Source organism: Colias philodice, chromosome 24 (assembly GCF_061535455.1).
Source record: "Colias philodice isolate Cphi_HAF_F1 chromosome 24, ilColPhil1 Martin Lab GWU primary, whole genome shotgun sequence".
NCBI classification, from domain to species: Eukaryota; Metazoa; Arthropoda; class Insecta; order Lepidoptera; family Pieridae; genus Colias; species Colias philodice.
Window position 1 is genome coordinate 4,967,642 of NC_143109.1, and position 25,747 is coordinate 4,993,388.

A 25,747-nucleotide genomic window follows, 5' to 3' on the forward strand; every position below is an offset into this window, starting at 1 on the left:
AGTTTTGTTTGTTTGTTACTGTTTGAACGCGCTAATCTCAGGAACTACTGTTCCGATTTGAAAAATTGTTTCGGTGTTAGATAAGCTATTTATCGAAGAAGGCTATACAGGAGCGGAGCAAAGCGGGTATAACCGCGTGGCACAGCTAGTAATAAATAATTAAACTTGTTAAAATCTGAGGTCAACAGCTGTAATCTGCAGGTAACGATATTGTAATTATAAAGAAAAGAGTTCGTTTGTTTGGTTGGTAGAGCGCGGTAATCTCAGGAACTACGGGTTCGATTTGTAAAATTATTTCAGTATTTCATATAAGTCTATAGGCTATTTTTATTACGACCAATGGCAGCGCAGTAATGTGGGTAAAACCGTGGGGCACATCTAATAAGTTAATTGTAGGTTGATTCCGCTTATTTATTGATTAGATTGCATTACTGCTAATACTATTTGTAGGTATGTGCTTTGTTTGTGTATTTTTTAGCACTTGTGCACGTCATAGCATATGATTTTGAGTTATCATTTGGAAATATTTACTGTTCATCAATCTATCATTACTGATAAACTATGCTTGTTTGTATAATACTTTCATGAAAATAATGTTTGTGGTAATATGAACATATAAAAATTAAAATATTACGGTATCTTATTTGTGTATAGTTACTCCACGAATAATTTTTATTTAACTAGTAAGTACTTTATCGTAAGGGGGTCACTGAAAATCAGTGCTGTGGAATACCTCAGCATAATAATGCTTCAGGTATCTTGAGTGGCTTCCTATTCTAGCGCACACAAACACACATAAATAGTGCACTAAATATTATGAGCTTTATGTTATTCCATAGTTTATATCTCATCTTAGGATCTGCACAACATAAATAAATGTTTTTACAAAAAATTTCTATTTCACACATAATATGTATCATACAAATACAATCCTACTAATATTATAAATGCGAAAGTTTGTATGGATGTTTGTTACTCTTTCACGTAAAAACTACTGAACCGATTACAATGAAATTTAGCACACATATAGAGGGTAACTTGGATTAACACATAGGATAGGTTTTATCCCGGAAATCCCACGGGAACGGGAACTATGCGAGTTTTTCTTTGAAAACGCGGGCGAAGCCGCGGGCGGAAATCTAGTCATCCATACTTTATAAGGTCTCCAACAAGGCTGTTAACCAGGCTTAAGTTCATCCTTTTTCATACCAAAAATTGGAGTAGCATCTTCCATTAATATTTATTTGCAACTATAACTTGACTTTACCACTTTAATCAGTAGACACTTATCTATTATTGAGAAGACGTTTTTTTTTAATATATACTTAGCTCGAGATACCTACCAACTTGATGAGAACAACGAATGACTGTTTTAAGCATTTTCTATATTCCTTGCTACAAGCAGACACAGGTGACAACTCCGTTAGGTTAGGTGCAAGCGTGCGGTCTATACCCGATAGCGATACCCGTATTCGTATAGGTTCGGTTTCAGGAATATAACCTCTAATATTTGTTACCAACGAATTTACAACTTACTGATAAAAATCGATAATAGGTATATGGTGTAATAATAAATATGCAAAAAGCACCCATTGTATGTACATTGTACACGATTATTTTTGCTCGTAAAAAAATCCGTACATACACACACACATACATATATTGGAATACACTCACACATGTGGAGACTGGAGACTTGAACATGCTTCGAATTCAGAGTTCACGTACAGACTACAGTGCGGTTTAAACCATTGACGAAGTGGGTCCGTTTGGCTTTTTATTGAGTGAAAAATGTTTTAAAGTTTATTAAACAACGTAAGTATTGCTTTCTTTTGTACGGTTTAGTTCAGTTATACGGTTTTGTATGAATTAAAAAAAAGTGTGGATGCGTGATTTATAGTAGTCAACTCGTTTTTTCGTCTTCCAAAGGGTATAGTTTGCTTCCGAGAGATTAATGATTGAAGTACAAAAAAAAATCAAACAATAATTACAATTTGATAAGAAAGCAGTACAAGATAAATCTAACATAAAAAATATTGCTGCAGTTTTCAATATTTTTATTTAATTTTATTTAGCAGAAAATATTCTTATTCTTTTATAATAAATTAGTACCTATTAATAGATATATGTATCATCAAATTGACACTCAAAATAATATAGGTACCTAAGTATATTGTTTTAATGAACCACAAGACATTTGCCCTCTAGCCGGACACCTATCACATTATGAAACAAAATAATGTATTAAGACCGTTTCTAGAATATTTGATAAAATAGCATGAATTTATTAGAAGAAAGCAAGAACAATTTTCGATCACAGCAGTTTCGTAGTATTTTAGTAAAAAATACTACAAAAAGATTACAGTATAATAAAAAAAATATCTACGCTAAGCTAGTTTAAACTAAGCGAATTTATGTACCTATATCAGAGCTAATTTAATGTTTTTTTGGATATACGGAGCGACATAATCGACTTCCGACTAAGCTCCTTAAATAAAGAGAAAAAAAACCTTCACTTCATACAAACAAAGTAACTTACACCACAATCAGTCATTTTCAAAATAAAATACCAAGCATAACCTTCAAAGCTGGTTCTGAGAAATGAAATAAAAACTTTTAAAATCAGCTTCGATAACAATGCATGCAATGCAATATAATATACGAAGTCTGGACTCTGGACTGCCTCCCGCATTTGTAAAATTCAAAAACTTTAAGTACTAAGAAAATTAAATGAATACACCCATCTTAATTATCAATTAATAGTTATAAATCATAGAGTACAAACCTAGAATACTTAAAATGGAATGTGTCTGAGTACAATAAATAATTTTACGATAATGCATACCTAACATATTTTTATCTAAATGGTCATCCGCGTTGATTCCCCCAATGTGCCCCGATTAACCAAATACAATGTGCAAAGTTTATGACTCATTCAATTTAAGATAAACAGTACCTATTCATTAAAACATTTATTTTATAATAATTAACAATTAGCAAAAAGTAGATACGTGAACAACTTCGCTATGAAATCGAACTTCGTAAAACCACAGACTATTTCCATGTCGAATTCATATATTCATCCTAAAATGTTTACAATAAAGTTACCTGAAAAAGTCATGAATATTTTCATTAAACGACAACTTAAAAATACCATTTACCTAACATCTCTACATTAAGCTACTGAAATTACCTCAAATTATGGTTGTAATTATACCTTTGATGTGGTATAATAACAAAATAACCTCACAGTGCATACAAACTAAAAAGATTACTATGCAAAAACAATAGTCATCACATTAAATGGTCATAAACCATACGTCTTGATACATTCTATCAAATGAACAAAATAATGTTTTTTTATATATTTATATAATTACTTACAACTAAATAAAACTACGAATTGCCTGCGGGAGTCGATAAAAAGGCCAAGCAAAAGAACACTCCAAAAACTTAGCTTTTTTGAAGTCAAGGACGGAAACCAGACGATGAAGATAACATAATAATATAATATGCGACCTTCATTCACAATTACTCCTACTACTCCTTTGAATAAAATCACATACACAAGGAACAAGTAATGTATAATGTGAGTGACATTAGGAATACAAAAGGGTCTTCATTAACGCACTTCTATTGCAACCTACGCATTTCTGTTCATCCAAGAAATTGTTAAGGGACTATTGACGTCAGAACAAGGTGAACTAAATCGAAATAAAATACATATTCAACGCATACGATGTTAAAGAAGAAAGTAAATATTAGGGTTGAAGAAATTGCTATAGATTCTATACGATTTTAGGTCACAAGAACGAATGGTTATCGATTTAAATCCTTACTTCGCCCTTGGTTCGTTCTAAAAGACCCCGAGTGAAATCCCGTGCAGACATAATATAATAGAACTATATAGCTATGCCCCGCGGTCTTACCCGCGGTTTTGCTCCACTCCTGTTGGTCTTAGCCTATAGCCTTCCTCGATAAATGGGCTATTTAACACCGAAATAATTTTTCAAATCGGGCCGTTAGTCCCTGAGATTAGCGCGTTCAAACAAACTAGATACTATAATATTAGTATAGATTAGGTATCTCCTTTCTAGTAGAAAGTCCGAGATAAAAACTATAGAATAGATCTTGATGCACTGTGTTTGCATAATTCTCATAAATTATTCAAAAATTTCATCGAATTTGTAATGTTCTAGAAACGTTCAATGTTAGGAACTAGGGAATTCCTGACCCAGGAATGAGTAATTCTTACGTGTCTATTTTTGATCAAGGGCACAAATATTTAAATCATTTTCTATAAATAGTATAATTTGTATCGCTTATTTCCATAACAAGTTATTTTGATCCTCTATAGATCAGCCATAACTGGTATATATCGGAAAATATTATTTTATTATTTCTTATGCAATATTTTCCGGAGTATCTCCATTTTGCACGCCTCATAAGCGAAGCGTTGAGTGGGTACTACTGTCACTTCGCGCAAAACATCTGATTTTTCAAACTTAAAATGTCTTTATGTATCATACATTGCACTTGTAAGATAATACATACACACAAATATTAAGAAAAAACACTATTTTTAACGTTCATGATATTTTTGATGTCATTTTTGTTATTTAAACTAGTTAAAAAACAGTTTAAAAAAGTTCTGTCTTGGACGTCCGTGTGTCTGTATGTGCGGATCCTTTTTCTTGTTAACACGATAGCGACCGAAATACTTTACTAATCGAGTCTTTTTTTTTCTCTTACGCTTGAGTATGCTCAGGAATAGAACCCTTTCATTTTTCAGGGTCTGATTCGATGTGGTTTAATTGTTATTAAATAAACAAAAATAATAATTAATAAATATTTATTAAAAAAAATTATGAGGCGTGCACTTTTGGATTTTCCAAATTATTCTTAATATAAAACCTGACATATTTAGGGATGATAAAAATTTATATTACTATCTACGAAACTTAATAAAAAAATAAAGAATATTTATTTATAACTCTTTATTGCACAAACTAAAATAGGACAAAAATAACATTAATACATAAGAAAGGCTAAGGAAAGATAGTTTGTACAAGAGGCGGCCTTATTGCTAAGCAGCAATCTCTACCAGGCAATCTGATGGAAAGGAAATGTATGAAGTTAAAGTAAAAGTATCCTTAGGATAGGATATTTTTCCCATTTGTATTTTGATATGATGTAACAGTGTTATCGATTAAATGGTTTTTACTTAATACACTAGATGCGCTTGAAATTTATGAAGTCTTAAAATAGACTTAAAATAAAAATAAATCCAAGTTTATAAATATTATTGTGTGTGTTCTTGGAAGCGTGACCCTTGATATAAGCGACCGTGATATAATAATTTACAAAGCAGATTAAATTACTATTGACGTCTAAATAGGTATACGTACATTTAATTTTTATGCAAACGTCTACATAAATATCAGTTATTTGAAATGCGCTCTTTCCATCATAGTCCGGGATACATCGCCCATTTTTGCAAGTGATTACTATCAAGCTAATTTTTCGTGAATAGCTTTATTTTGATGAGATGCCCAATAATTTCATGTACGAAACTCTCGATTGTGGTAGCTACCAGAGGAAACAAGGATAAAATATTTTGATTTGATGGTTCTCAAATATTAATTACTAACTGAATGTTTTTTTTTGTTCAATCTCAAGATAATTATCTAAATTATTCGAAAAAATATTTGTCCTACAAAATCTATGGTTTGATCAAATGAGTCCCCCTTTCCAATGTGTATCGATAACGAAGTCATCATAAATGATTACTAACCAGCTGATTTTTTTATTTTCACTTATTTAATACTTATATAATTCAACAGACATATTGTCCTACAAATTGCGTAATAAATATTTGGGAACCGTCAAATCAAAATTTTTTATCCTTGTTACCTCTGTAAGCTACCACAATCGAGAGTTTCGTACATGAAATTATTGGGCATCTCATCAAAATAAAGCTACTCACGAAAAATTAGCTTGATAGTAATCACTTGCAAAAATGGGCGATGTATCCCGGACTATCATTGCTTCAAAATTCGAAAAATCAATGGTTAAAAACTAAACCGACTTCAAATGGTTAGAACTGGAAAAAATGAAAGGCCTATCAAATAAAAATAGAATCATCAAAATCGGTTCACCCAGCCAAAAGTTCTGAGATAACAAAACCAAAAAATACAGTCTAATTGAGCACCTACCTACTCGTATTTTGAAGTAGGTAGATATTAAAAAAAAGTTACATACTTAACGGTGGTCTAAATTGCAAAAAATAGAACTATCGCTAAAATAAACCAGTCTTAGCCGTAAGATAAATTATTATAATGCGGAAGGATATTATGAAAGCGATAAAAGTCTGCCTCATTCATCAAAATGAGACCAACACGATTTCTCCTAGAGTCCGATGTGTGACGTCACTAGACACACACATGGACATATTCGCACACATTCGCACATTCATCATTACTTGACAGACAAGTTTCCCTCGTGGGACAAACTTGGCAGTGAAAGATACGAGCAATACCTATGTATAACATACATAACAGTACAGTTAATTAAATAATTAAAAAATCAATAATACCAAATGCAAATTTTTTGTTCGCAAAAAGTTTCATACTGATTAAAAGTCAATTAAGTGCAGGATATATGCAAGTGTTTTTTTAATTAAAATAACTAATTAATTTTTTTAGGAACAGTAAATACAATATGTCTTTGTTTAACCAATACAACCAATACGTTACATGAAACAAAAAACATGTCACTATATCAGACTCAGAATGGCAGGAAATGAGACTCAGCTATACAAGGAACAGATGTATATAATTAACAATCAATAGATCTCTCTGATAACATTAATTATATCTCAGAATATGGTGCGTACCAGACAAGGTAATTAACTTGAGCCATATTAATTATGTCATAGTAAAGTTCCGCTACCGCTTTGCTATTTTCTACCCTAAGGTCAAAATGCACCTTATATAAAATAGCCCGACTACAATCTGTTCGCAAATACCTACTAAAGATGCAGGTGCAAAAATGTATCAAATCCTTTGTAATTACTTAAACAGTATTACTCTATTATGGAAATGTAGAGTCATTATACAATTAATAAACCTTTTTCATACTACCAGCTATACTGCCAGCATAATATGTATTTAATGTGGTATTTAAGATGTTAATAAGCTCTTTCTTACTTCCTTTTTTAAATAAAATATAGTATTTATTAACCTTCACATGAATAAGTTTATTTTATACAATGTCATTGTGACTTCCTTCACTTAATTCAACGGAACAGACCATATTGTTGATAATGTTTATTCTTATTTACATCTAATCTTGATACGCATTATTCATGTCTGCAGATCCATAGTTTGTTGACGCACATAAAGCACGACTTCGATGTAGAGCATATCTTGATAATAATATGTAGCTCGTAACAAAGAAGCAAAAAAATATCAAATCTAGTCACCTCTACGCTAGTTTATTTTCCCTTTTTTTATACTTTCAACATATTCCCTATAAAATATATATTTCTCAACAGATTACTCCATTCGTTTGACAAGAATGCCAATTCGATAAATTGGTAGCTGCAAACATGGCCGGTAAAATATTGGACACCACGGGCCCAGAAAGCGTCGACATCAAGCAAAAAATGTCTCCGTTTTTGAGACAGGTAAGAATATGAAATAAACGAGATTCTATGTAAGTAAAAATGTTTGTAAGGACCACAGAAGGTTTTATAAGTGATATAATTTTGAAAAAAAAAAACAATTACGACGGAACGAAAGGGGAAAATATAATTCATCTTCTTTTATCTTATTTTCGATCTTTTTATAGTATGTAACTACGTAAACTTCGTTATTAAATAAATATAATGAATCATAATGAATGTACTGCTCTTTATGTATTTTACTCTTTATTTAGAATCAACGAAATAAAAATAACCGCAAATAATGATCAGGAAAAAACTATAAACTTGAATTCGCAAATATAATAAGTTGATATCGAATTGAGATATGCTCTCAACTTAAATTAAAACAACTAAAGATAACTCGGCAAAACATTTTTTTAGAGATTTCTATTATATAAAAAACACAATGTAACTTTCTCTATATAATGTGTTAATTACTTCCTTGTAAGAGACGTTGGTTGTTTCTTGTAGTTAAATTTATTTAAATGAAAGGATATTAATTTAGTTCCACATTAGAAAAATTCGTTTGAGAAACTTTTAAATGCTAAATTGAATAATATATTTTTTTATAATTATTTAAAATTATGGGATATGATTACACTATTATGTATTTATAACTAAACATAGTGAGGATGATCATTGATCACGGTTGATGCAAAATGAAACAACATAATCTATATTATCTATACTATTATAAAGAGGAAAGGTTTGTATGTATGTATGTATGGTTTTCACGCATAAACTACTGGACCGATTTTGATGAAATTTGGCACAGATAATCTTTAGACCCTGAGAAAGAACATAGGCTACTTTTTATTGCGAAAAATGTACCACGGGCGAAGCCGGGGCGGACCGCTAGTGTATTATAAAGAGGAAAGGTTTGTAATTGTGTATGAATGTATGCATGGTTTTCAGTTTTCACGCATAAACTACTGGACCGATTTCAAAAATTCTTTCATTAATAATATAAGCATATTCTATATTTCTTTCTTAATCACTACTTTCTAAGACACGGAGGAATTTATAATACAATTAAGAATGTAGTTATGTAGGTCTTAGAAATATCATCATATTATATCATTGCAAACCTGTTAGTTGAAATGCAGCTTCATAATACATAATTAATTATAAATTAATATAGCTTGATATTATTTTTATTAATAATTTTAAAAAATATTGTAAAACCCGAGTTAAAGTAAAAACAATTTTGAGGCATACTGAAGTAATCAGGAAATGAATTCCTTTGGGAAATGACGACACATACCTTGTGTCGTCATTTCCCAAAGGAACCGGAAATCACTGAATATTTTTTGTTCAACGTCTTTGATATTATATGTATTTTATAAATAAAATAAGGATATATTTATTAATATAATCTGGGCTAAATTATTGTTTATTTGTCGAGCAAATGTATGTCGCGAAATGATATCGACAAAATGCAATTTCAGATGTTTTTGGGTCAAGACAATAAACAATCAATGTACCTACAAATTATATTCTTGAGATAGTGCAATTGTGTGATTGATTTTTATTATTTTATTATTATTAAGTATTATCATCAGGCGACGATTTTGGTATCTTTGAATCTTGTCAAAGAAGTTTCACTTCTGACACGTGTGCTCGTCCACACGCTCTTTTTTATACCATTAAACATTGTTACAGTTCCTAGCAGTTAGCGGAATAGTGATGTACATGATCGGTACGGGTGCTAACATTGCGTATCCTGGAGTACTGCTGGAGCAGCTGCGACAGCCAGACTCCGTGCTGCGTCTCACTCCAGAACATGAGTCTTGGATTGGTTAGTATACTTTTACGCGTAGGTTTTGAAGTGAAACTTCTTTATCGGGGTTGGAAAAAAATTTAGTGTAACATTTTTTCGTTACGCGTGACATTTTTCCGTTACGCGCCATCTTTTTCTTATCCCTACCACGCGTGATTGGACGTATTTCTGTAAAGTTGCATATAGTAAATTATTTTTTGAAAAATAAGGTTATAAAGAAGTTTCACTTCTTACGTGTGTACACTAGTACCTAAACGCACACATTTTTTACACTAGTGCGTTCTCAAACATAATATTAGCACAGTATTACAATATTATTTATATTGTAATACTGTGATATTAGTCAGTATGTTAATTGAGCCTAGTCTCTTTATAACACGCTTTTATTATCTTCACCTGTATGTTCGTATGTAACCGGCTCCTTTAGGCTCTATTTTGACCCACTTTATACGGACTTTTATTAAATTTGTTTACACATATCAAGGATCAATAACAACATAATAAAATAACGAGTTTAACTGTGTAGTGTTTTTTTTTTCTTTTATTTATCTAGTAGGTAATCGACTTTTGCATCATTAAATAACACGTTTCTTTTTTATGTTTTCTAGACAGGATATAATACTACATAAAGATTATTCCTGTAATCTACTATAGACCTGTCTACCTGTAAACTTAAATCGTCTGAAATAGACGAAAATAGCCAGTGATGGCCTGGTGAAATAGTGGTGAAATACATTTGTGACGTGTTTGATGTTAATTACGTGTTGTTTACCAATATGATGACAAATATTTTATGATGGTCATATGACCAGTCTTATAACATGACCAGACAATTTTTCGGAAGATCACAAGTCTAGAAGAATTCCTAATTTCATTTCATTGATGAACTATCTTGTTTGGTCATCTAAGATATTCAAGCCGGGCGAAGTTATTTTTTTAAGCATTTGGAAGGTCACACAGTATTTAGCTGAAAGTGACGTCTACCATGGTCAATGATAATAAACTTATGACAATTACCTACCTTAATTAAATATTGTTAAATTTTAAGATTTGGAAACGTAATCTATTTCGTGCAGCTTCAAATATTGTTCAAATAAATGCATTTTCCCATCTATATAATATATAAATATGTTGATAAAACTTTTGTAATCCAACTCACTACGATCATTCCTTGTTTATACTTAGCTCTATAATTCTTAGTAATGATTCAAGTGTATTATTACTTCAACTCAAAGTATTGTATTACAAAAACTGTGTAGGTACCATAATGATGACTTCCTTGTAACAACAGAAACGAACAAATTACCTACGTTAATATAAATAATAGACGCTTGTTTATATGTAAAGACTAAAGACCACCTGCTAATATTTTAGAGGAGTTATTTATTCTTGTGTTCATCAAGGACAAGACAATTTGAAAAACAAAATGATAGGTAGTCATAATTAATAATAACGAGGCATTCTGTGATCTGTTAATCGAACCGCTGTTCAACGTGGTATATTTTTTATGTTACGTAATATTATGTAATATGCAAATCGTAAATCATAAGACCCGTTATTATACTTTATGGTTATGTTAATTACATAGGTATTTCTATTTATAGATTGTTTGTATATCGAGTGTGAAATTTATAAAAAAAAATAAAAAAAATCGATCACGAAATGTGTCATGGGTGGCCGAGTTAGTCAGGCATCCGCCACTTATTGGCGTTGAAAGGATGCGGTTTCGAGTCCCGCCTCTTGATCGATTTTTTCTATTCTTTATAAATTTATAATTTTAAATTCTGTTAGAACAACATCCTGTATCAGTTAAACGTATTTTAAACATTATAAGCTCCTTATAACTGGAGCCTTAAAGGGTCCCCCATGTGCACACAAAATATGATAGTGCATTATTTAATTGTTCTTATATATATTCTCGATGATCTAGTTCTAGTACAACCAATAGCTATGTAAACTCGGAGCAATTAACAATAATTGCTCCGAGTATGTAAAGGTATATTGCACGCCTCATAAGCGAAGCGTTGAGGTGGGTACTACAGAGTACAGACTACTACCACAGTATTACCATTATTTCCTACAGTAGTGCGACGAATGTACTTGTGCAGAGAAACGGAGGGGAACTGGCGGGGGTCGGGCGACGCGGGCCGCGTAAAGCAAACACGCTTATACTCTGTCCATTATATTATTTGCTTTTTGACAGCTCCACGCCTATGAAGGATTGTATTGTCTATGTTATAATGTCATACAAATAATTATTGAGATTATTGTACTTCATGGACCGGCCCCGCCCACTTAGTGATGTCTACACAGAATTATTCAATGATGGGTCGATAGATTATAATAATCGATAGAAATACTCTTTAAAATATATCCGATACAGAAAAACTCTTCTAATATGTTATATCATTTAAACATAAAGACAACCAAATTGTAAGATAGAAAGTAGAAACCAATAAATAATAAAATATTAGTTTAGTTTAGTTTTAACATAAAATGCATAGATATGTGGTCTTATTATCACACTAGCGGTCCGCCCCGGCTTCGCCCGTGGTACATATTTACGTTTTCTCTACATAAGAACCATCCTCGTACTTCAGGAATATAATAGAAAAGAATTATCGAAATCGGTTCAGCCGTTCACACGTGATGCCGTGACAACGCGAAACGGGTGCGGAGTGCGGACCCGCCGCCTTTATAAAGCTCCCGCCGCGAAGCGCGTCGAACGCGGCAACTGATACACAAAAATAATCCTTATGGCATGTAATTCACGCGCGATGACTTATAGCGTATTTCATGTATAACTTTGGTGTTTCTACACCGATTTACATGATTCTTTTACTATAACCTGCCCAGGAGTATGAAGAATAATTGTGCCAAATTTCGTTAAAATCCGTCGTGTAGTTTTTGTTTCTATAACGAATATACAGACAGACAGATAGACAGACAGACAGACGGACAAAAATTTTACTGATTGCATTTTTGGCATCAGTAGCGATCCCTTATCACCCCTTCATAGTTTTTTTTTAAATATATTTCATGTACAGAATTGGCCTCTCTACAGATTTATTATAAGTATAGATATCTTATTAGTACATTTACGTTGTAATTATTATTTACGTACCTAATTCCATTTTTGATAATATTTTGAATTTTTAATTGAAATGGTATCACAATCGATAATCTTTTAGACATCACTTCTGGTATCACCCGTCGAGCTGTCAAAAAGCAATTCTTATAGTGGACAGACTATAGTTTGCTTTACCTAGCGCGAAAGGATGACGCAGTCGTATTTTTTGTGTAATAATTTTATTATGCATAGGTACTTACATATTCTATTATGGCGCGCACAAACTGTTCGGTTTACGGATGTAAATCTACATTGAAATCCCAGAAGGAAACAATATTTCAGAAAGATTGTATTAATTGTATCTGTTGAATTAAAATCAAAGCTATGTATATGTTGTCCTCATTATTTTCTAATCAGATTGTACATCCCAATGCGAATGCATTACTTAGTTAAATGTTATAATATACAATTAAGAACATCCAAAAATAAAGTGTCCACGTAAATAATATTTAGCAGTGCAATATCGGTAATTATATATTTATCAACAAATCATCAGATTTAATAATTGCAATTATTTTGAATGTACATATGAATAAAGATTTCATCATAATATTAATAATCACAATTGTTTTATTTCCCATTTGTTGCAACCCTAGCGTATTTTCGTGTGGCAGCGTAAGTACCTACGCTGGCGGCGGCATCGCGCGACATCAAAGACGATTCCTTACTGTAGGAAATAATATTGTAATACTGTGCTACTACTGTCACTTCGCGCAAAACATCTGATTTTTCAAACTTAAAATGTCTTTATGTATCATACATTGCACTTGTAAGATAATACATACACACACATATTAAGAAAAAACACTATTTTTAACGTTCATGATATTTTTGATGTCATTTTTGTTATTTAAACTAGTTAAAAAACAGTTTAAAAAAGTTCTGTCTTGGACGTCCGTGTGTCTGTATGTGCGGATCCTTTTTCTTGTTAACACGATAGCGACCGAAATACTTTACTAATAGAGTCTTTTTTTTTCTCTTACGCTTGAGTATGCTCAGGAATAGAACCCTTTCATTTTTCAGGGTCTGATTCGATGTGGTTTAATTGTTATTAAATAAACAAAAATAATAATTAATAAATATTTATTAAAAAAAAATTATGAGGCGTGCACTTTTGGATTTTCCAAATTATTTCATTTTACATCTCAGGAACGTCTACATTGCATATTTAACTTTTAAGATAGATATTATAATATTAGGTTACGTTACTATGCCAACCTACAATAAGTCCCGACCAAAATTCTACATATATATCTCAACAAACACGTTCTAATTTTATCCGCTATAAGTGATATAAAATTAACATTATCATTTTATTGTTATAAACTTATAATACATTTTACACGCCCGTCTGTACTCGTCGGCATAATAAAGTTTGACTTCAAGAGTTAATAATAGTTAACATCATAACATGGCGCATAATAATAATACTATACATGTAAATTTGGATAAATTACAATTGCCAATTGCCTAACCCAGACAGTTCTTTCACTTCTGACCTATCATAGTAGATTCAATGAATTGTTTATACTGCCTCTTACTTTACCAAAATTTTTAATTACTTTAAGCTAACGTGCATCTATAGCAACGTTATTTTTCTTACTTCTACTACTACTATTACTTCCACTCTTTTCGCTATATATTAGGTACTGCATACTAATTTATATGATTAATTTGTAGTTACGAACTACGAATATAAATATTATCTGAATAATTTTAACGTTGTTCATATTTTATATTATGTATAATGATGCTAGTGAAGCATCATCATCTTACCATTATCTCATTCCACGCCATTTCATTATTTATTTTCAAGTAGGTACCTATGACCTGCGCTATTACGACCTACTAATTTATCCTTCCAGCATCAATCCTGGGCTTAGCGCTGATATCCGGGATCGTCATGGCGCCATTTTGTCTTCAGAAATTAGGCCGTCGCCTCACCAACCAGCTGAGCTGCTTGCCCGCGCTGTGTGGATGGGCCCTATTGGTTACTGCTAAAGACCCCGCTGTGTTACTTGTTAGCAGATCTTTACAGGTAAATAATAATTCCAAATACTAATCAGTTTATCTCAACGATTTCCGAATCGTTTGTGACAATTAAAAAGTGCTTCTAGAAGAAGTTTAAATGAATAAATAAAGGTTTGAGTTTGAGTTTTAGAATTTAAAACACCAAAAATCGAATCGTTTTCGAATTTAAAAATGTTCAAGCAATATTATTTATTAATATTGCTTGAACATTTCCCTTAATTACTCAAATCCGAAAAAAACAATGTTACAGAACGCAACAGCTCTAAAATCGACTAAGTTTAGAGGTATACAATACACATTACACATGTCATTATTAATTTGGTCTATTGGACTATTTTGTATCTAAAAGGTGTGGTCGATGCCCTAAAAATATAAATGACGCCACTTCCCATACTAAATCTGCCATTGTCACGGACAAACAGACGATACTTATTTCGCATATAATTGACGAAACGTTTTGAATCGTGTGCTCCATTATCTCTGATTGACTTAGGTCAATTGCGTCATTTGAGAATGGTTTCGAGTCAAAATGGCAAAATTGACTCAATGAGATCTACGCCGTACGCGGCAATTTATATGATACCATTATGATACGCGTTTTAATTTAACGTGCAAAGTACGGAAAACAAATAGATTGGCGAGGATTTCTTTGTAATAAACACTATAAATATATTGGACTGGACAGTGCCCCGGGTTATTTTTTCCTTATTCCGATTTTCCTATAGAGATAGAAAGCTTAAAGCTTAAATTAATTTGTACATATTATTAATGTTTAACTATTTTGTAAGTTCTCAATGTTACGTTTAGAAATGTAGGAAATTATATGCGGAATCCCCAAAATTTACTTCGATATTTTCACGTCGATTTATAATTTGTATGCTGTATGCAACTTTTTACACTTGTTGAATTTAAATTAGCCTTTTTATATAACATATGACTCTGACCTTGAAAATAATAAGATGACACTAGCAGTTTCATGTCAAAAACGTGACCAATACCCATGCTATTAATTGTCCGTATTATGTTCGAAATATAATGATATACCTACATAAATTAAACTCCAATTAACTTAAACTACACAATACAGTAAATATTAAGACTTGATTAATTTGAAACTGTGTATCAATTACAGGGTTTTGCAATGGGACTGCAAGCAGCCGCCGCGCCTGTCTCCATCGCTGAATATTCCGCGCCAAAACACAGAGGAGCTTTCCTAGCAACTATCGCATTTTCCTTCGCTACAGGAATGTTAGTAGCCCACGTCTTTGGTACATTCCTGTATTGGAGAACAGCTGCTGTTGCCTGCGGAAGTTTCTACGCCATAGCTCTATTATTGATCTCTTTATCACCAGAAACCGCACCATTCCTGGCATCTAAAGGCAAATTTGAAGAATGCCGAAAAGCATTCCGTTGGCTCAGAGGTATCGATGAAAATTCCGAAAAGGAATTAGAAGTCCTACTCGACAGCCAGAAGAAAACCTCAGCACCGTCGAAGAAGTCTAAAATTAAAATGTTCTTCGAAATCATGCGCAAGCCTGAATTTTATAAGCCTACTGTGATAATGATGTATATGTTTATATTGTTCCAAATATCTGGTATGACCGTTGTACCGTCCTATACAGTACCTATGATGGAAGAAGTGACAGGGGGTGCGATTGAATCGTGTACTAGCATGCTGATGGTGGACATGGTACGATTTCTAACGGCCATTTTATCATGTGTCGTTGTGAACAAAATGAACAGAAGAACTGTCCTCTTTCTGGGTGTCTACATCAGTGTAATTGCACTATTTACGACATCCTTGCTTTTGTACTTAAGAGATTTCGGTTATATACCTGAAGAGTACAAATGGACGCCTGTGATACCGACTTTGATATACATTTTTGGAAAGACGTTAGGAATTTTACCAATACCTTGGGCAATCGCTGGCGAAATCTTTCCCTTAGCTTATAGATCTCTAGGTAGTGGAATTTCGGGAATGTTCCTGTCAATTATGTTCTTCGTTGTTGTGAAAACAGCTCCAACATCATTCAGACAGATTGGTGTCAGTGGAACGTTTTGTGTGTATGGAATATGTATTGCTATTTGCGGCGTTTTCCTATTTTTCCTATTGCCCGAAACGAAAGGCAAAACTTTATATGAAATTGAATGTTATTTCAAAGGCACAAAAGGTGAAATTGGTGAAACTGAACCTCACGAAAAGGATAAAATGTTGGAACTGGAGAACATAGAGGGAGGTTGAGAAGGAACACAGGAATAAAAGGAAACGCTTTTCAGCTTATAGAGCTGGCCATGTAGTTAGGAGGAATTTACGATTTAAATGGATATGCATTTAAAGAATAGTATTATTTTGAAACAATATATTCTATTTTTGTGATATTTTTATATTCAGTATAAATAAAACAATACGAAATGAATAAAATCTTTTATTTGTTCACCTTATTGAGATTTACAATGACCGTTGTATAATAGTAATATAAAAATAAATAATTCAAGTAAATATATCACAACTTTAAAACTAATACAGTATATGCGAGCTGCATCTACGCATTTCATTACTCTGAACACCATTTAGAGGCTCTATACATTTGCGGTCAGCTGACGTTATACCTCTAAAACTATCCTCGATTTCCTGCAAAGATCTATCCTTTGTTTCCGGCAACATGAAATATATAACTGATAGACAGCTCACAACTACTCCTGTATACATTAAATAAGTTACTGACAAACCAACCGCTGACGTTAAAACTGGGAAACATTTAACTGCGACAAAGAAATTGAAAGATAAAGCTAAAACACTAATACCTCCTCCAAATCCACGGTATTCCAATGGGAAAATCTCTCCTGAAATCGCAAATGGAATAGATGATATACCAATTGTCAATGAAAACATATACAATCCTATTAATCCGATCGGCACCCATTGACTTTCGAAGGGCAATGAGTTATTCGCCCTTGCATACACATAATAACTTTTACCTAAATACGCTATCACACATATCGCTGAACTACTAAATAATAATGTACGTCTTCTCATCGTCTTCATTAAAAACACAGCCAATATATTACAGATCAGTCTTTCAATATCCAAAGCGACCATTAATACTTTGGCGTTCGCTTCTGGTCCTACAACTTGATGGATAATATCCATCGCATACGAACTAATAACATTGATACCGGCAAATTGGAACATGGTATACATAAAGAACATAATAGTTATAGGTTTGTAAAATTCGGGTTTCCTAGATGTATCCTTTAAATAGATGAAAAAGCCCTTGATACGCTCTTTTCTTGATATATTCTGTCCTGCAATACTGGACTTGCGTAACGATTTCTGTGCAGCTATCATGTTTTCTAATTCGGCTTCTTGCTCGGCATTTCTTCCTCGCAACCAGAAGAAAATTTCTTCACCCTCTTGGTACCTTCCTTTGGAAATTAACCAGGACGGGGATTCAGGATTATATATGATGAGAATTAAGCTAGTGAATGTGATGAATGAACATATTAAAGCACTTTGTTGCCAGCTGAAATATGTTCCTAAACTGTGGGCAAACATAACACCGGTTGTAAGGGATAGAGAAACACTAGTTAAGAATGCTCCTCGATTCTTCGGGTCCGTCATTTCACCAATGATGATAGATCCTAGAGGCCCCAGCATTCCCATAGCGACGCCTTGAAGGAATCTTGCTATTATGAGACAGGTCACACTGTCTGCCATTAGAAGTGTGAACCATCCTGTCAAAATGGGCAGGATGGTGAGGAGATGTGACTTCTTTCGGCCGAGGGTGTCCATCAGAGGTGTGATGATGAAATTCCCCATGATCAACGCGAATCCGACGATTGATGCTGAAATTAAAATATTTTTATGTAATAATCTATACATCTATACAATAAATAAAATTGTAGTGTCTGATTGTCATATTGAAATAACCGTTTTTACTACATGTATGATTAAATACGGTACATACACAAAAAAGTTGTTTTTACCATTTTTGTGTCTGTTTATTCCAGCTAATCTCTAAAACGGCCGAACGCAAAGAGTCGAAAATAAACGTAGGGTGAATTTTTCAGAGCTTTACTTAAAATTTTAATCATAATATCTAATTGCATAGTACAAATCTGTAATATTTTCAAAATCGTCAACTCAGAAAATGTTAGTATCGCATTGTTAGACTTGCAGGTTTAAGATAAGCGTGGTTAGCAATAATGGACAATAACAGCTTAGTAATCGATATCTCTTATCTCTACCTACTTGAAATACAGGTGTTATTTTAAATCACAACTTTAAATAATGACGAAATGTTCGACGTATTTATTTAGTAGATTAGAGTGCACGTCATCATCAATTTTTTCACAACGTTTTCGAAGGTATCGCTATGAATATGCCGCGTGTATATATCTTTTTTTTTTATCTTACTAGCTTTCCGCCCGCGGCTTCGCCCGCTTTGTCTAAAACCTAATAAATAATATGCTAAAACCTTCCCCTTGAATCACTCTATCTAATAAAAAAACCGCAACAAAATCGGTTGCATAGTTTTCAGAGTAAGCGACTTTGTTTTATAATATGTAGTGATTCCGCGTTCAGACTTCAGACGCTTGCGTTCAAAGTTACATTCAGTGAGCACAAGCATGTAAACATGTTGTTTGTGCATGCGCCCGTGTTTATTTGTTTGTACCGTGCGCACGGGCTGCTTGCCAAGCGTCCGAGCGTACCATAAGTACTACAAATATTCTATTGATTAGTCGATTAGTAGTGTATGTAACTATTGAATGAAAATTAAAAAGAAATCTTCCATCTACTAATATGTACCATTGAAGATAAATACCAATGATAATACTGCTCTTTAAATTTGTCGTAGGTAGTGTTGTTTTACTACTAGATAGGCAATACTTTGTAGTGTATAAAGAGTAACAATGTAGAGTCGTTTTTCTTAAGTTAATAAAAAAAGAACAAGACAAGTGTGCCGAGCACACGTGTCAGAAGTGAAACCTCTTTGGCATAATTTAAAGATACTAAAATCGTCGCCTTGCTCCATGACGTGACGGCGTTGCCATGACGCGACCTTGAAATTTTACTCTCAACGCGCCTAAAAAGTTTCACTTCAAAAACAAAAGTTATCTAAAAAAATTTCTAAAAAAAGTTAGCTATTATTAAGAAAAATATTTACCAATCCATGATTCTTGGCTAGGCGTGGCCTTTATATGTGACCCAGGCAGACGCAGAGCTGGTATCAAAATAGCGGAGAAACCGATGACCCCGCCATGTCCTACTATGTTTAGTGCAACGCTGGCGGTCAGGAAACACTGAAATCATATTTAATCAATTAATGACCAAATATATTATAACACAGCCTTATCGATGACAACGATCTCTGCTAGACAACCCACATGACAAGGACAATAACTGATAATAATATTTTTTAAACTGCAAAATTTAACTCCATAAGTTTTAAATGTAGAAACGAATGCTTTACACTCAGACAGATATTAAATTATATATAAAACACTGAATTAGAGAGTTATAATTATAAAAAAGTACAGAACTATCAATAGATCACATTGTAATAATACAAATCGACGCATTTGATACACGTTTTGATTAAAATCAGCGATCACGGTCATTGATATCTAAAAGTTATTATAAATACACACTTGAAACTACAGTAGCAATATTAGATAAAAAACTTTATTACAGGTATATTATTAAAAAATGCAACACATCCCGACGATAAGATTATTTATTTCATGAAATATTAGATTAATGATTTTAAAAACTTCTATATATTATAGGTATCTGTGCTACATGTGGAAGTTGTTACGTAGAAATGGATAAACAAACACACGAATAATTTAATACTAAGACAAGTGTAGATAAGAAGGATTATATTACAAGTATAAGATTTAATCAGCATGACCTTCGCAATGCCACAGAACAGATATTATCATCCCACAATAGCCTTCAAAATAAAGTCAAACGAAAATAGAAAATTTGTCTTTTCTTCACGCCTAAACCACTGAACCGATTTGTATGGGTTCAGAGATATCTTGAGACCGGAGAAAGGATATAGATAGGACAGGGTTGTATCTTGTATACCCCACAGGAAAGGTAATGGGAACTATGCGGGTTCTTGTTGGAGTAACTTGGCGGAAAGCTTGTATTTCATATATTATTGTTTAAAACATAGGTAAATAATAAATATGAATAAAAGAAGCTGACACATCCTGAAATGTTTAAAAAATTTCAATCATTTGACATGTACGACCTTCCTCAAACGAATAAACTTTTAAAACATTTCCTATTGATTCAGATGTTATCAATTACGTTCGTATTTTATTTTTCTGGGTGTTCATTAGCTATATAAGTATTAATTTAAAATTATATATCTGTATATGTTTATCAGCCATCTGGATTCCATAACACAAGCGAAAGCTTAGTATGGGGTCAGATCGTAATTTTATTTAAACATTTATTTTATTTAAACGTCACTACAAATTTAATGTCAAATAATTTTTGTTTTGTAAGTTTTCGCTTATCTTATAAGATCATGAATGAGAATGAGATACTTCACTAAAACCACAGAATCATGCTAAAACGTAGCCTATGCCAGACTTATCCTGAGACACAATAATCATATTATAAAATCGCTGCGCCTTCCTTCCTTCCTTCCAAACAAACACCCTTTATATAATAACTAGCTTTCCGCCCGCGGCTTCGCCCGCTTTGTCTAAAACATAATCACTACATAGTATAAAACAAAGTCGCTTTCTCTGTCCCTATGTTCCTATGTATGCTTAAATCTTTAAAACTACGCAACGGATTTTGATGCGGTTTTTTTAATAGATAGAGTGAATCAAAAGGAAGGTTTTAGTATATAATTTATTATGTTTTAGACAAAGCGGGCGAAGCCGCGGGCGGAAAGCTAGTAAATTATATACTTAAAAACCAATTCCTCTTGAAACACTCTATCTATTAAAAAAACCGCATCAAAATCCGTTGCGTAGTTTAAGATTTAAGCATACATAGAGACGTAGGGACAGAGAAAGCGACGTTGTTTTATACTAAGTATTAGTGATTAATAATTACAGATTATTACGTCAGTATTATTACGTATTTTTGTCAATCGTGCTATTAACCAAAAGGTAGAAAATAAGATTGTATTAACGTTTAAATATTAGTTTTATTAGATATCTTGCGCAATACTTTGTCCATTAATATCGATAATATTAACAATTAATACGATGCGTATCTCTTGTACGCATATTCGCATAGCAACTGTTTACAAGGCTACAACCTTGACTTCAATATTTTATATAATTATTGTATTCATTATCATAAAAAATATTACACATTCATATCGATAACAAATTACTTACACGAAGTTTCTAGGAGACAATTTTTTATACTAGATGTGCCGCGCGGCTCTAACCGCATTGCTCCGCTCTTATTAATTATCTAAGCGTGATATATATTATAGCCTTCCTCGACTATCTAACAGTAAAATAATTTTTCAAATCCGACCCGTGGTTCCTGATGCGAGTTCAACATGGGAAACAAACAAGCAAATTCATCAGTTTTATTATATTACCTTACCTAGTACTTATTAAGATTTGAAATAATATTCTTTGTATTATATATCTTTGACCATCTGATTCGATGGCAATTGGCATTGTTATACATATTGTACTTGAGATATAATTAAGGACACGTGTAAAAACTAAAAATAACATACTAGGTATTAGGATCTTGACACACTGTGACACACACAAGAGTAGGAGATAGACACTGTTATAACTGGACTGGACTGCACAAGGAACAGAAATAAAATTGAAATGCCATTTTACCGGTTAGATAAAGTTAATAAATTCGTTTATGGGTCAAGGTCCTATATTATGCTTTTACAACATAATTCCACATTGTATTAAACAGTTTAGTAGTGCTAAATTTAAAATTATGTAAAAAATATATTAGTTCAGAGGGCCTATAATACTGCCCACCATACACTAAAGTGCAGTAACAGCAAAATCACGATTTCGAGTAAAACGCATTTAAAGTTAAGAATTGATTTTAAAAAATCAACAGAATGATAAGCAAAAAAATTTGAATGCAGAAAGGTTGTAAAGGCATAGGTTCACACGTTAAAGCAATAAAAAAAAATATATCTTAATAACTGAATTTATTATGGCCATTTATTCTTTTTGGTGCCTATTACTGCATAGCCTTTTTTGTAAAAAATACCATTTTAAACTTAGTAAAATGCAGCAAAAAGCCCTATTACTGCGTTTGGATCAGTTATTTTGTCAAGAAACCCAACTAACATGCAGTAAGGTCAAAAAAATACTGCATTTTAGTTAGTTTTTTAAGAAAAAAGTGTTCAATTTACTAGTGCAGTAAGAAAAATAGCTAGTTCACAGTTGCAGTATTTAAAACATTAACTGCACTTTAGCTAGGAATAATCATATCTGTGTCATTATGCTATCCAAACTAATCTGCAGTAATGCTGTATTTTACTGCGTGTTAGTCAGTTTATAATGATAAAAGAATGTTAAGTATTCACAACTAAAATGCGACAAGCTTTGATTTTACTGCATTTTAGTTGGGAGTTCGTGACAATAAATTGTATTTTCTTAATTTGCAGTAAAAATAGCTTGTATGGCGGTAAATTTTACTGCGTATTAATTTTTTTTTTTATTTTTTTCCAGAAATATAAAACTATCTAAAGAACTGTAAAATTATATTGCTTACTGCATTTTAGTTATGAAACCTTAAAATTTAATCTGCAGTATAATTTATACTGTATTTTAGTTGGGAAATCACGCCAAATTGTTAATTTTTTTCGTTTGCAGTAAGTGAAAACTGTTAAATAAAAACCATTCTTATAGTCTTAGAAATAAGTAAGTTAATTCAATAGAAAGCTTAAGAAACCCGCTTTCAGAATCACTAATAAAACGAAAAATCACAAAAGGGCTGTTACTGCTCTTTAGTCTCTGGTGGGCAGAATAAATATTAGGTTAAAAATGTATGTACTGTAATGTATGTATGTGTATGTAATGTATTTAGAATGTTTTTGGTGTCACAGTATCATCGGACCTCAACTTCAAGCAGTTCATCGAATCAAAAGCGCAATTGGCTGCAAAAAAGCTCGGCATTTTGGCTAAAGTAAGGCGATATTTCACACCTGACCAACTTCTCAGATTATACCAAGCCCAAGTGCGGTCGTGTGTCGAGTACTGCAGTCATATATGGCCTCTCTGATCAGGCATGCTAACCAAGTGGACTGCATCTGCGCTTAACATATCAGGCGAGATCGCGGTCAAATGCCTGAACAGTTTTTTGAATAAAAAAAAAATGTGAACCTACTGTATACTAGAGTTTTATTTATCTTTGTTTTACTTTTGGAAATACGCATTTGGAAAATTTATCCTTCATTCTTCAAAAAAGATTTACAGAATAATTATATAGATACTAACACATAAACGTTTCTTCTATTTTAATATTGTAAGACAATCGATAAATGATTTTATATTTTCTGTGCTACATTTTATAAATTATTTACTCATTTTGAAATATTTAATACCAAGTAGGTTTATGATCATCATAATCATCATCATAACAAAGTCATAGGAAGTAAATCTAAAATTTTCTATAGATAAGTGTAGGTTGCTATTCTGTTTAGCTAAGATTCAAACGAAATTTCATTTAAATTACCACTTTCATGCAATACTTTATATTTAATATTTATTAAAATAATTAATTGGTAAATGTTTTATTAAGTAGGTATATTTATCCATAAACTAAATTGCGTATTTGTTAGGTATAGAATCTTGTTTTCTTATAATGTCACCAAATAATATAGTTCAAATAATGTGGATATAAGTAATTTACTGATATCTATAAAATATTTTTAAATTTTTATAATTTATTCATTGAAACGCTTAGTTTCATGTATGAAACATATTAATTTACTTTTACTAACTATAACAGTAAAAAACAGTACTAATAATGCGTCGCTTTTAACGAAGAAATTATTTTACTTAAGCAAAATTGTAATTAACAGAAATTATAACATTACTAATAAAATAAATAAAATCAAACATACCTGTCTTATAAAAGGCTTATACCTATGTTCATCACTCACTTTCTCCATTTTATATTTAAATAATTATAACACAAACATAATTAATTTGTCAATTTCATTAACAATAGTAATGCGTCTACCCTCTAGCCAAAGGAAATCCTTGTAAATCTTATTATCTTTGATGTCAACGATATTTGTTCGACAATAAGATTAGATTAAGTCCTGTTTGTTCGTAGCTAATCAACGATAACAATATATTCACATTTTTGTCCAAGTGTTGACAGGTGATTAACTTTTATTAAATTCTAATTTCGGATAACTTTTTTCACGAAACTTTTGTTCTTTGTATTGCTAGCCTACTGGCTAAAATGTGAAGAACTGTAGACTAGTAGATCATATGGACATAATAAGCTAATAATGAACGTGTATTTCTATTAATACTACACCACACTACACTTTTCAGTTTTAACAAGTCATGCTCACGCCGAGAATAAAAAAAACTTTCTATTATTTATTTTAAATTCCGCGCCATTTTGAGTCATCGTTCAAAAATACTATAGATAGGTTTAGGTACTTTATATTTTTTTCAGTTCTGAAATCTGAATAAAATTATAAATGTTTAAATATCTACGAGTAGACACTGCACAATTATTTTCTTAGGTACATTGAGCTAAACGCGACTTTTACGACTAAATATATTAATTTTGGCACAGACTTCTGAAACATAGCCAGCTGATACCTATATTAGGGCTCAGATCAATAAATATTTAAAAAATGGTTGATTGGAGGTAATAAGTGTGTAATAAGTAATAATATGTAGACCGTATGTCATAATTAAGCTAGTTCAAATGTAATAAAATTATTTTATTTTAACTATTTATATTAAGTAGGTCTATGCAGCTGATACTATTCGCTGTTTAATTAATTATTATATCATTCTGGATAAAACCATGTACCCAATCAACATTCAAAATACATAAAAAAAATACTATGTGAATATTCGTCACTTTCCATCATATTCATAC

General features: G+C 32.1%; 2 protein-coding genes and 1 long non-coding RNA gene across 3 annotated transcripts in view; 2 read left to right on the forward strand and 1 right to left on the reverse strand.

Moving 5' to 3' along the window:
- LOC149477708 (uncharacterized) overlaps positions 1-25,747 on the forward strand; it is a 298,415-nt gene that overhangs the window by 82,163 nt on the left and 190,505 nt on the right. The window lies entirely within an intron of this gene.
- On the forward strand, positions 1,723-17,158 carry LOC149477711 (facilitated trehalose transporter Tret1-like). Its single transcript, XM_089710269.1, has 5 exons — positions 1,723-1,815; positions 7,556-7,687; positions 9,368-9,503; positions 14,481-14,653; positions 15,779-17,158. Exons 2-5 carry the CDS (start codon positions 7,610-7,612, stop codon positions 16,886-16,888), a joined length of 1,497 nt encoding a protein of 498 aa, XP_089566395.1. The 5' UTR covers positions 1,723-1,815; positions 7,556-7,609; the 3' UTR covers positions 16,889-17,158.
- LOC149477712 (facilitated trehalose transporter Tret1-like) lies at positions 17,059-25,271 on the reverse strand. Its single transcript, XM_089710268.1, has 3 exons — positions 24,744-25,271; positions 19,815-19,950; positions 17,059-18,492 (listed from the first exon to the last, which is right to left on the reverse strand). The coding sequence occupies exons 1-3, from the start codon at positions 24,789-24,791 to the stop codon at positions 17,165-17,167; spliced, it is 1,512 nt and encodes a 503-aa protein (XP_089566394.1). The 5' UTR covers positions 24,792-25,271; the 3' UTR covers positions 17,059-17,164.

Excerpts from the sequence above, each read along its gene's own strand:
- LOC149477711 (XM_089710269.1), top strand. The coding sequence starts at position 7,610 with ATGGCCGGTAAAATATTGGACACCACGGGCCCAGAAAGCGTCGACATC. Across the intron at positions 7,688-9,367 it reads TGTCTCCGTTTTTGAGACAG|TTCCTAGCAGTTAGCGGAAT; the intron begins GTAAGAATATGA and ends ACATTGTTACAG. Across the intron at positions 14,654-15,778 it reads TTGTTAGCAGATCTTTACAG|GGTTTTGCAATGGGACTGCA; the intron begins GTAAATAATAAT and ends TATCAATTACAG.
- LOC149477712 (XM_089710268.1), bottom strand. The coding sequence starts at position 24,791 with ATGGAGAAAGTGAGTGATGAACATAGGTATAAGCCTTTTATAAGACAG. Across the intron at positions 19,951-24,743 it reads ATAAGCCTTTTATAAGACAG|TGTTTCCTGACCGCCAGCGT; the intron begins GTATGTTTGATT and ends ATATGATTTCAG. Across the intron at positions 18,493-19,814 it reads TAGCCAAGAATCATGGATTG|CATCAATCGTCGGATTCGCG; the intron begins GTAAATATTTTT and ends TTTTAATTTCAG.